We start from the raw sequence: 12644 nt of genomic DNA on the forward strand, positions 1-12644 counted from the left end.
TGGTGCCTTTGTCTAATGTAAGATAACTGTAGTTTTGTGCATTATTCTCTGTGTCATCTATTCTGTACCAGTCAGTTTTGGTGCCAATACCATGCTGTTTTTGTTACAATTGGTCTTTAGTATAGTTTAATGTCTGGTATAGTGATGCCACCTGCTTCACTCTTCCTGCTAAGGATTGCTTTAGCTATTCTGGGTCTCTTATTTTTCCATATGAATTTCATGACTGCTTTTTCTATTTCTATGAGGAATGCCATTGGAATTTTGATTGGAATTGCATTAAACCTGTACAATGCTTTTGGTAGTATGGTCATTTTGACAATATTAATTCTGTCTATCCAAGAACAAGGGAGATCTTTCCATCTCCTAAGGTCTTCTTTGATTTCTTTCTTTAGGGTTCTGTAGTCTTCATTGTATAGATCTTTCACCTCTTTCATTAAATTGATTCCCAACTATTTTTGTTTTGTTTTGTTTTTTTGAGGCTATTGTAAATGAGGTAATTTTCCTTATCTTCCTTTCTTAGGAAGTGACAAACACTGATATACAGAAATGTCTTTGACTTATGGGTGTTGATTTTATATCCTGCTACTTTGCTGAATTCATTTACTAGTTCTAGAAGTTTTCTGGTGGAATTTTTTGAATCTTCTTAGAATCATATCATCAGCAAATAGTGCTCATTTCAGTTCTTCGTTTCCTATGTGTATCCCTTTAATTTCTTTCATCTGTCTAATTGCTCTGGCCAGTGTTTCAAGAACTATATTAAATAGAAGTGGTAAAAGAGGGCATCCCTGTCTTGCTCCAGTTTTTAGAGGGAAGTCCTTCAATTTTTCTTCATTTAGAATGATGTTGGCCTGGGCCTTAGCATAGAGAGCCTTTATGATATTGAGATATGTTCCTGTTATCCCTAATTTTTCTAGTGTTTTGAACATGAAGGGGTGCTGTATTTTGTCAAATGCTATTTTCTGCATCTATTGAGATAATCATATGGTTCTTATCTTTAAATCTATTGATGTGATAAATTACATTTATTGATTTCTGTATGTTGAACCAACCTTGCATCCCTGAAATGAATCCCACTTAATCGTGGTGCACTATCTTTTTGATATATTATTGTACTTTGCCAGAATTTTATTGAGAAATTTTGCATCTATATTTATTAGAGATATTGGTCTGAAGTTGTTTTTTTGTTTTGTTTTTGTTTTTAATGTGTCTTTGCCTGGTTTGGGAATCAGGGTGATATTGGCCTCATAGAATGAGTTTGGAAGTGCTGCCTCTTTTTCTATTTATTACAATAAATTGAAGAGTATTGATATTAGTTCTTCCTTAAAGGTCTTGTAGAACTTGGTTGTGTATCCATCTGGTCCTGGGCTTTTCTTAGTTGTTAGGCTTCTGATGGTGTTTTCTATTTTGTCACTTGAAATTGACCTGTTTAAATTGTGTATATCATCCTGATTTAATTTGGGCAAGTCATATGACTCTAGAAATTTGTTGATGCCTTCAATATTTTCTATTTTCTTGGAGTACAAGTTTTCAAAATAATTTCTAATTATCTTCTGTATTTCTGTAGTGTCTGTTGTGATATTTCGATTTTCATAGTAATTTGAGTTTTCTCTCTCCTTCTCTTCGTTACCATGGCTAAGCGTCTGTCAATTTTATTTATTTTTTTCAAATAACTAACTTTTTGTTCTGGCAATTTTTTCAATTGTTTCTTTTGTTTCAATTTTATTGACTTCAGCTCTGATTTTAATTATTTCCTGTGTTCTACTGCTTTTGGTGTTGAGTTGGTTTTTCTTTTTCTAGGGCTTTGAGATGTAATGTTAAGTAATTTATTCATTGACTTTTTTTCTTATAACTAACCATCTGAAATAAAAACTCTGAGAAGAATTATATGAAGTTCTAGTTCATTTAAATGTTATTTTATAGGCTTACAGCATCTATATTATATTATGCCTAACATAATTTAAGCTATTTCCAAAAATAGAATAAATATTTTATTTCAACAACATTATGTATTATATCTCAAATATTCAAAACAATTTTAAATAAATAAAATAAAATAAATATTTTACCATGGCAAGGTCTCATTTCTATAAATAAGACAGTGAGACATTTTGTTCTTAGCTTTGTTTTTTTTTCAAATGACAAAAATGAACCACTAGAGGGTGCAATCATCATTTAAAAATAAATTTTTTATTTTTATTTTTAAATTCTTTAAGAATTTTAAGTAGCATTTTTACTATAGTTTTTTTTTCTTTTGTGAAATTGGTAACTCCTTCTATTTTTTTGTATAAAAGGTCTTTACACATTTCTGTTCTTTGTGATCTTAAAATAATAATCAAAATCATACGTAACTGTGGTATTCAGCATTTTGTCTTCACTTTAGAAAATCCTATGCAATTTTTCAAATTGTTTTTTATTGAAAACTATTAATTTATATGCAACAAGTATATGTTTTCTTTCATTACAACCCATCTAAACATACTGTTTAATGCCCCAAAGATATTTGTTTGTCTTTTTATAAATGTGCCTCATGCTCCTAGACATAAATTCCAAATAGATGAAAATTTGCACTTTAAATTCCTTCTGGAACCAAAGACTATCAGTGCATTGGTGAACAAGTTGCTGGTCATGTTATTCGTGTTTCATCCACTGGCTCCTGGATTCGAGCAGCACCTCTCTGTGTTATGCACTGGACACCTGAGCAACTGCAATCTGGCTGGCCTTTACCCTACAAGCCTCCCCTCTCCTGGAGCTAGAGTTCACTCCTTACAGGTCTTCTGCCCACCCTTTATGACCTAACCTAATGCAGTGTACATAATAGACACCAAAATTATATATAGGGGGGCTGGGTTTGTGGCTCAGTGGTAGAATGCTTCCTTGGCATGTGTAAGGCACTGGGTTAGAGCCTGAGCACCACATAAAAACAAATAAATAAAATAAAGGTATTGTGTCCATCTACAACTAATTTTTTTTTAAAATAAAAAATAAATAGGGGCTGGGGATGTGGCTCAAGCTACCGGTAGCGCGCTCACCTGGCATTCGTGCAGCCCAGGTTCGATCCTCAGCACCACATACAAATAAAGATGTTGTGTCCGCCAAATACTAAAAAATAAATATTAAAATTCTCTCTCTCTCTCTCCCTCTCTCTCACTCTTTCTTTAAAAAAAATAAAAAATAAAAAGTAAATATATATACATATATATGATAGAAATGAATCCTTATGAGGCATAAATTTGATTTGTACTATCAAGTAGTAAAGGAAAATAGGAATTCAAACTAAGTATATTTTTTATAAATATGTGTATGTATACCCTTAATAATTTTTACTTTAATAAATCATTTTTAGGTCAGCACAGTTCAAAAAGCCTGTAAAAATGATCCACATTTTCAATTACATACAATTCTATTATTTTAGGGACACTCTCATATGCTAATAATGGGAATGTAAATTGGTACAATTATTATGGTGGGCAGGCTGGGATATGCATCTAAAGCTGAGAAGTCATGTCGACATTTGAATTTTTCCTAAGTAAATGATTGTAGGTATCCAAAGATCTATTAGCTACAGGAGTTTTATCACAATATTGTTAATAGAAAATGGAAAATTAAAAACATAACGTATCTCACAAATAACAATGAGAATGAATTTTATTTCATCAATTTAATGTCATAATATTCAATTATTAAATGTAAGGCTATGGATTAGAAGTTAAAAAACATGGAAATATGTTTATAAATATTGTAAAGATTTTTTAGGTTTATTTGTAGGAAGTTTCTCTTTGCAGATTTTGTGGAAAATTGCATATACTGAATGATTATTCCAAATGAAAATACTCAAATCTGAATAAATATAAAATGTATACTTTCAGTATATTTCTTTTCACCTGAAGTGAAAACAATCCATTAACAGAGCCCAAATGAAATGAAAGCAAGATCCTGAGGAATAAGCCTCAGAGTTGGCTTTGCCCTGAATTCTACTGAAACCTGGAGACTTTAAATTTACCCTTTCAGGGCAACATAGGTTACCATGGAATTATCTGAGATAGGGAACCTAATAGGAAACTCCTCACAGGACTAGCACCAAAAACAGCTACATGCACAGTATAAAAATAAATGAGAAACAAATGCCATTTTACACAGAGACATTGGGTAAATTTGCCTATCTTACACTTTGAACTAGTTGAAGGGAAAATACCTGAAAGAGAAAAAGGCTAAAAATAGTTAATATACCTCTCAAGAGAAAAACAAAGTAGCAGAACTTGCTGCTCTAGACATCCAGACTTCTAAAGCTGGAGAAATGAAGACTGTGACATTGACCCAAATATTAGTCTAAACTAGATCTAGGCCTTTCATAAATGAACATGGTTCATCAGAGGAAAAGGGTGAACTGTTTAACAGAGTGCTAGGACTATTGGTTGTCCACATGGATAACTAACTGCACCTCACGTTGAACACACACAAAAAAATAACTTTAGGCATATTAAGACTTAAATGTAAAGGACAAAAATGTGATTTGGAAGATAACATATAACAACTATTTGATCTTGTAATATGGAAGAATTTCACAAATAAGGGTCTCACAAAATTCAAACCATAAAAGGAAATATTAAAATTTCAATGACACAGAAATTATGACCCTCTATTCATCAAGTTATATAGCAATGACAATGAACCAGGTCTACACAGGTGAATCCTAAAACCAACTCTAAGTAAAAATTGAAGTGAGTGATTATCTAGAATTTCAGGACAATGTCAGCTCCCTGTAGGGTAGGTCAGGAGGCTCTCAGGGCAAGCACACATGTGACCTTCAAAGTCCTGGTCATTCTCTGGGAGATTTGGGGGTAAAGCAGGTTCAAAGACATTCATTTTATCCTTAACTTTAAACTGTATTTATACATGTTATGCATAATGTACTTCAAATTGATTTTAAACAAGAGACTATAAAACACTATGCAAAGCATTTTTAATGTTAAAATTTGCTTAGCTGGACAAGGCATGGCATATGCCTGTAATCCCAACTACTCAGGATGCTGAGGCAAGAGGATCACAAGTTCAAAGCCAGCCTCAGCAATCCCGGGAGAACTTGTCTCAGAATAAAATGGACTGGTGATATACTTTAGTAGTAAAGTGCCTCTCTGTTTGATTCCCAGTGCCAAAAAATAAAAAAATTAAAAAAAAAACAAATGTAAAACGTGCTTAAACAAAATAGTAGTAAGATACATGCTAAGTGGTAAAAAAAAAAAAAATAGCTTTGTCATAATCAGAGGTGGATCAGGTGATTTGTTTTAATTTTATAATATTTTTATCTGTTGTTTCTGTAAAGTGATAAAGGATGTTAACACTGTTTACAGAAAGAGTGCCAGTTGTCCTCATTTCCCTTCTATATGGTATATAATGTGTGTCATATAGTTTGATCCAACTAGAAAGGTTATAAACTACCTTCAATCCATAGAATCTGTGAGGGTTAACTACTGGGGTAAAGAAAACACAAAATTACAGACACTTCCATTTTCTACCTGCCTTATCTTGACTTGTTTACAGTAGAAATTATATATTGGTGATGCTTTTCAAATCCCCCAGCGTGCTCTTGGTGTCAACTATATCTATAGTTTGCCAGCAAATAATGACTGTTGTAATACATTGAGAACAAAAAAGAGTGACCCTTTGTTTATGTGTGTGTTTGATTTGAAATAATTATGTTACTGTTCCTTTAAAACTCAATGTGTTACATAAAATAATTGTCATGCATTTAAAAAAAAAAAAAAGAGTGACCCAGGACTCATGGATGTACTCATAAAATAAATTTGCTTGTGTTTATCACTATCTTTTTTGTGCCTGCATAGGGGACTCAACATTTATGTGCTGCTAAATTGGAACATGGGGAAGCCCGCTGAATTTTCTGTTTCTACTTGACAAATAAACATGTTAATTTTTAAATATACTATCAACTCATTAATTTAAAGGACCCACTTCAATATATTGATCAATACTTGCCTCTTCAAGACTGGTGCCTGAAACCCAGCCAAGGACTCTGGTTTGAATGGAAGGTGGTGGGAAGGAGGTGTGATCCACTGTTGCTTTTCCTCAGCCTACTGGTTTCTAACCCTAGACCCCATGCCCTATCTTAGAATGTGCTTCTTTGGTACTATTTTAAATAGATTTAGTCCTCTCTGGCAGGGATTTAAAGCTGACACTTACTCTACTATGTCATTTAATGAGGGCTGCCAGATTTAGGGGGAAAAGGAGACAATACATGGTGCCCAGATAAATTTGAATTTCAAATAAACAACAAATAATTTTCAGCATATCCAAAATATTGTTTACCTGAAATTCAAATACAGTATCAGATATGCTTACACATGTACAAAAAAAAATCAATGTTTATCAGACATTTCAAATTAGCCAGTGCCCTGAATTTGCCTGGTAACTCCTACCTTTGGTCGGTCCATCAGCAACTCCCTTACTTGGGCCTCTCCCAGTATGACACTGTAAACCCAGGCAAGGTCTCTCTTCCAACTGGGTCCTCCCTGCCAGCCCTCATAGTCTGCATCAAGCATAAGCTGATAGACGGCCTTTTACTACTGAAGTCTCTTTGGCCAGGAGGACAGCTCTTGTGCATGATCCCTATTTTATGCCCTCTGTCTGATGTTTCTAAGAGTGTTGCATACCTTCCCTGAGATTCACTTATATGTGACACACCCCTGGCAAGATTCCTCAAGAGCTAGGCCTCTGTGTTCTCCTGTACAAGGGAACATATAGGAAACTCTCCAAGTAATGCTGCTGAATCTCCTTTCTTCAGATTTAAGGTTAAGAGGCAGAAACTCCAGACCTAGCCCTCCCCCTGGTGGTGTGCAGAAAAGGAGAGGGACCTACAGTGTGGTTTTGTCAAAAGAAATTATTCTGCCCAGGTACAGTAGCACATGCCTGTAGTCCCAGCAACTCTGGAGACTGAGGCAGGAGAAATGCATGTTTGAGACCAACCTCAGCAAATTAGTGAGACCCTGTCTCAAAATATATATATATATATATATATGGGCTGGGATATAGCTCAGTGGTAGAGCACCCCACTCCCCAATACCAAAAAATAAAAAGAAAGAAATGATTTTCATAAAATGTTCTATTTCCATGCTTTGGACCTTTTTAAATACTTGATATGGAGATCAGTAATCTTATAACCAGTTATTAATGCTTTCCTTTGACAATTTTGATCGTGACTGCTTGAATCACAATGCACCTAGGTAATCTTGAGACCTAAAGTTAACGTTGCAAACTTTATATCAGAGTGATAACAAGAGTATATCCAGCCCTATTCAAGTGCTAATTTCTCTCTCAACCTACAGCTGCAACTGTCCCACAGGGTGGAAAGGAGCATTCTGCACAGAGACAGTCACTTCCTGTGATCCTGAACACGACCCCCCACACCGCTGCAGCAAGGGAGCAACCTGTATTTCATTGCCTCATGGATACACCTGTTACTGTCCTCTAGGAACCACTGGAATCTACTGTGAACAAGGTGAGGCTGAATTTCAAGTCATTTTTTGTCCATCAATTTAACTAAATTTAGGAACTACAAAGTCAATTTTTCTTTACAGAAAATAAAGATAAGAAATACATATAATAAAAGTAGAGTCTGCTTTCTTCTGTTCCTACTATATTGGACATTGTATTTTACAGACAGGATAATAATCAAGATCCAGTTAGTACAAAAATACAGCTTTATTTTTAGGATTGCTTTAATGTATTAACTCTAAATTCCCTGTCTGTTTAGTCTATGTGTTCTAGATCTTTTGTGCTAAATGTAGTTAACCAAATGAGGTTTGATTCATAACTCCCTTCTAGAACAATACTGTATCGTTGTGCTTTTCCATCTGATTCAAAACTATCCGTTGAGTGTGGAGGCAAATGCCTTTAATCCCAGTGTCTCAGGAGACCGAGGCAGGAAGATCTCCAAGATCAAGGCCAGTCTAGGCAACTCAGATCCTGTCTCTAAATAAAAGGACTGAAACCTCTGAATTCAATTTCCAGTACAACAACAACAATAATAATAATAAAGCCTATTTTATCAGCTACAGAGAGAGAAGAGAGAAATTTAAAAGGTAAAATGTTCCCAAGTCCAGTGGGAGCAATAAAGAGCAATAATGTCCAACCAATTAGGGAAACTATGGCTCTTCCTCTGAGGGAGCTCAACGATGTCCTGGGTACTCCTCACCTGTGCAAGAACTAGTGCTAAGAGTGCTTCAAGATTTGAGCTATCTTTCCTTTAATCCCAGCTGGGACTTCCAGAACAGCAGCAGGGAATCCAGGAAACACAGCTCAAAACTTCACCAAGATGAGCAGAGCACCTGTATTACTTCAACAAATCACTTCACCAAGATGAGCAGAGCACCTGTATTACTGCAAAAGCAATAGCAATGAGGAACTGAAAGAAATAATAGGGCAAGTAACATAAAGGCTAGTGAATGTGAAAGTAGGGCAAGCTAAGTTTTTAAAGTGTAAAGCTCAAATGATAAAAATTTGGGAGATTAAACCAAAGTTTGTATGGATGTGTATTTATATAGATAGATAATACTTATATGCATATAAATAAATTATATAGAGATAAAAACAGGTGGATAGATAGGTAGAAATAGGAATAGCTATAGTAATAAGATTGCAAAATAAAATCCCAGAAAGTTTGATAAAAGATGCCAGAAAATTTCATAGAATTCTGAACACAAAGTTAAGCAAAGATACACCCTGGTACATGATAGAATAGGACTTCGGTTAGAATATTTTGCAATCCAGGGAGGTCATTAAAATGTTATAGTAGAATTCTGGGTCACAAACATTTTTCAATATAAATAATATGACCAGTTTCTTTTCTTTTTTCTTTTTTTTTTTTTTTTTTGAGAGAGAGAGAGAGAGAGAGAATTTTTTAATATTTATTTTTTTAGTTTTCGTCGGACACATCTTTGTTTGTATGTGGTGCTGAGGATTGAACCTGGGCCACACGCATGCCAGGCAAGCGTGCTACCGCTTGAGCCACATCCCCAGCCCCAGTTTCTTTTCTTATATGTGCAAATTGCTTATTTGCTCTTTTCTCCTTATCAAAACTCTTTCCTATAGTAGTTTATGATTAATAACTACTATATGTTATTGATTATAATTTATTATTGTAAAGCTTATATATAAACTTTCTTAAATTATAAATCTCTTCTCAATTTCTTTTTCCCCATATTATTGGCAAATTGCATTTTTACTCCAACTAGTTTTAATACTACTAAATTCTAGCTATTGAACATTGTTGACATTTAGCCAAATTAGATTCCATAATTTGTGTGTGTTTTAATTTTCAGACTAGCAGATATTGGAAATATATCCATTTTTCCTACATTTTTCCATCCATAGTGTAATTTTCCTTTCATTCATTTCTATTCCCTCAGGACAAGAAGTCATGTCCACGCTGGCATTTTTGAATGAAACAGGCAATATTCAAGCTACTTACACATTTTTCCTAATGGGAAGAATATTTTATGGTCCAAGCAGCCTCTGGTTTCCATTGAAATTAATTTTTGCTAGTGGAGAATTTTGGTTATTCAAGTTCTTCGAACACATGGGGTGTTTTCTGGCCAAGTTCTTTGTTTTCATAATAGTACAGAAATGAGTACAAAACACAACAGATGACAGTTTCAGGAATCATTGCTATTTTCAGATTCTCATTTTCAGGTGTATTTGGCCATGTGGAGTTACAACAGGTAATGAACAAACTTTATGCATAGGAAAAAAAATTAGTTTTAGTCTTCATTTATTTCCCCAATTTCAAACCCATAGGGATATTTAATAAGAATGTGGTTACATGTCTACTAGATTCTTTATAACTTTATAATAGTCATGAATAGTAATGGAGAGTAGGCACTAGCTAGGATTCCTGGAAATAAACATTTTACTTTAGTTTTTTTTTCTGAGTTCTTCAATACTTGTCAAATCGTAAGTGAAATTCAGAAACAAAGTGAATTACAAGTAATAGTTCTGAAGTTTAGTGACTCTCAAGCTTTCTGAGCACCTAAAGGCATGCATACAGCAGCTGAACTTGAAAACAGAGAAACAGATATAACTGTCATTTCCTAACCTTGAACTTTGGACAAGCAACTTAATTTCCCTGAACCTCGGGTTCTCTTATGTGGAAAGCATGTATTTAAGAATCTCTTTTAGGGGGATTTCTGGCCAACATCCAGTAAGACTCCATTCTTCTTGTCAAGTCCTAAATCAATAAGTAATATTTTTATGAGGCAGTGAGTGGAAATATAAGAACTCTAAGATATCTATGAGGTTTTTATTCAACAAATTTTTTATTTTTTTATTCAAGATACTATTAATGAGCAAAAAGCATTTACAATGGATTTTCAGTTCTTTATTGCTGAAGTTTCCTCCCTCAAAATGTTTATATGTTGAGTCACAATATGCCTCACCCATCATTCTTGGAAAGTAGATCAAAAAAAGTTACTACTTTCCCTGAGGCAGATCTGCCTATCTTCCTTTTCTTTTATTTGGAGGGTGAGGTAAAGGTACTAGGGGTTGAACCCAGAGGCACTTTACCACTGAGCTACATGCCAAGTCCTTTTTATTTCTTATTTGGAGACAAGATCTCACTAATTTCTTAGGGTCTCACCAAATCTCCCAGACTGGCCTCAAATTTGGGATCCTCCTGCCTCAGCCTCCTGAGTCACTGGGATTATAGTGTCCACCACCATGCCTGGTTCAACCCATCTTTTTTTAACCTAGAATGATTGACAGTGATGCAATCCAACCACAAACTTTATTTTCTAATTTGGAATGCTGAGAGGCAGGCTTTCCATAGTTTCTAATGAACATATCACAACATGATAGCACATTAAAAAAATTATGACAATAATGGAAGATATAAATATTATAACATGTCTCTATTTCATTTCTTCCTTTTGTTAAAGTCTTCATAATTCATCTTAAGAAAAACAGGAAAAGCAACACTACATTCTAGTGACCAAGGACTATTACAAGGCTAAATGTCAAGAAAGCCTTATGGTCTCAGAGGCAGAATTATCTAGGAATCTCCTAGCACATCCCAATAAAGGCAATAATGAGGAGTCAATGAAATGAAGAGGCCTCCACGGTGCCTAGCACATAACTAGCACACCATAAATATTAACTCCCTCCTAGACAGGAAGGGAAAAAAACATTGAGTTAAAGGAAGGCCATGATCACACAGACATTTGATCTAGGGGGTTTGCTAGGTGTTGAACCCAGAACCTTGCACATGTTGGGCAAGTGCTCTATCATTCTACCATTGAGCTGAATCCATAGACCCTTCTATTTTTATCTTAAGACAAGATTTCACTAAGTTTCCCAGGCTGGCCTCAAACTTGTGATACCCCAGCCTCAGCCTGTAGCTGGGACTGCAGGTATGCGCCACTCTGTCCAACTGATCATCTTTATTTTTTAAAAAATTGGTTAGTTTTAATAGATACATTTTTAATATTTGGTAGTTCAGATTTTTTCAAGTTCATATATTTTATTGGTACATTATAATTATACATAATAGTGAGATTTGCTGTTACATATTAATTCATGCACACAATATAACAATATAATTTGGTAACTTTAGCTTTGATTCTTAAGTTAAAATATTTTAAACCTTAGACAATATTGTTTTACTAAGAAATGTTATAAAGATTTTTCATACTATTATATTAAGATAGTAGACACAAACTTTTCAAAGTAACCAAACAAAATATTTTTTTAAATATTTATTCTCAATAGAGTCATATCAAATTAAATCAAATTCTCCATAAATTTTTTAAAAAGTATTTATGGAGAAACCTCTCAGGCAATATGGAGCTATCCAAAGCACTATAAAGTGTTGTTTCTTTTTCAAAGAGCTAAAAATTTAGATGGAGATCAAGCAAACATCTATGAAAATAAATAAACTTGAATAAACTGAATATAAGAGCAAGAAATAGCCCAGTACTAAACCTTTAATTCTAAATTAATGATACAACAAGCACATGATTTCTGGCTAATGGGACCCAAATAGGCATTCAAAAGCAATGGAATTAAGTTAGGATTCAAAGGATGGGTAAGATTTGAGTAGTCTCATATAAGATGGAGCAGAGTGAGGTAATCTTTCCTAAAAGTGAGAACTTCCTCAAAAAAGCATTTAGAAAAGAATGGGAAAATTAAATGGTGTCCAACAGCACATTTTAAAGATCATTCATGGTGACCAAGTGGGGATTCTTAATAGCACTAAAGCAATTGTCCTACAAACACACACACACACACACACACAAAATGTGTGTGTGTGTGTTTGTGGAAAAATAAAGAACAAAATCACATAATTATCTCAATAGATGCAAAAAAGGCATATGATAAAATCTCTTCACGATAAAATTAGGTACATAAGGAATGTATCTCAACATGATACAAGCCCTATATAACAAGCTCACACCCAACTTCATATGGAATGGAGAAAGGCTGAAAACTTCTAAGATTTGGAGCAAGCCAAGGAAACCTCTTCCATCACTTTTGTTCAACATAGTACAGGAAGTCCTAGCCAGAGCATCAGGCAAGAATAGAAAGAAAAAAATGGCATCCAAATAGGAAAGGAGGAAATCAAATTGTCACTACTTGCAGGT

At 34.3% G+C, this 12644-nt stretch overlaps 1 protein-coding gene across 1 annotated transcript in view; it reads left to right on the plus strand.

The window, feature by feature from the left end:
* The window catches only part of Eys (EGF-like photoreceptor maintenance factor), a 1574159-nt gene that overhangs the window by 1540242 nt on the left and 21273 nt on the right, over positions 1–12644 (plus strand). The window contains 1 exon segment of the mRNA XM_077801488.1: positions 7338–7510. Coding sequence (XP_077657614.1) covers positions 7338–7510 — 173 coding nt within the window.

The sequence above is a fragment of the Urocitellus parryii genome, chromosome 8, assembly GCF_045843805.1.
Source record: "Urocitellus parryii isolate mUroPar1 chromosome 8, mUroPar1.hap1, whole genome shotgun sequence".
Classification (NCBI taxonomy): Eukaryota; Metazoa; Chordata; class Mammalia; order Rodentia; family Sciuridae; genus Urocitellus; species Urocitellus parryii.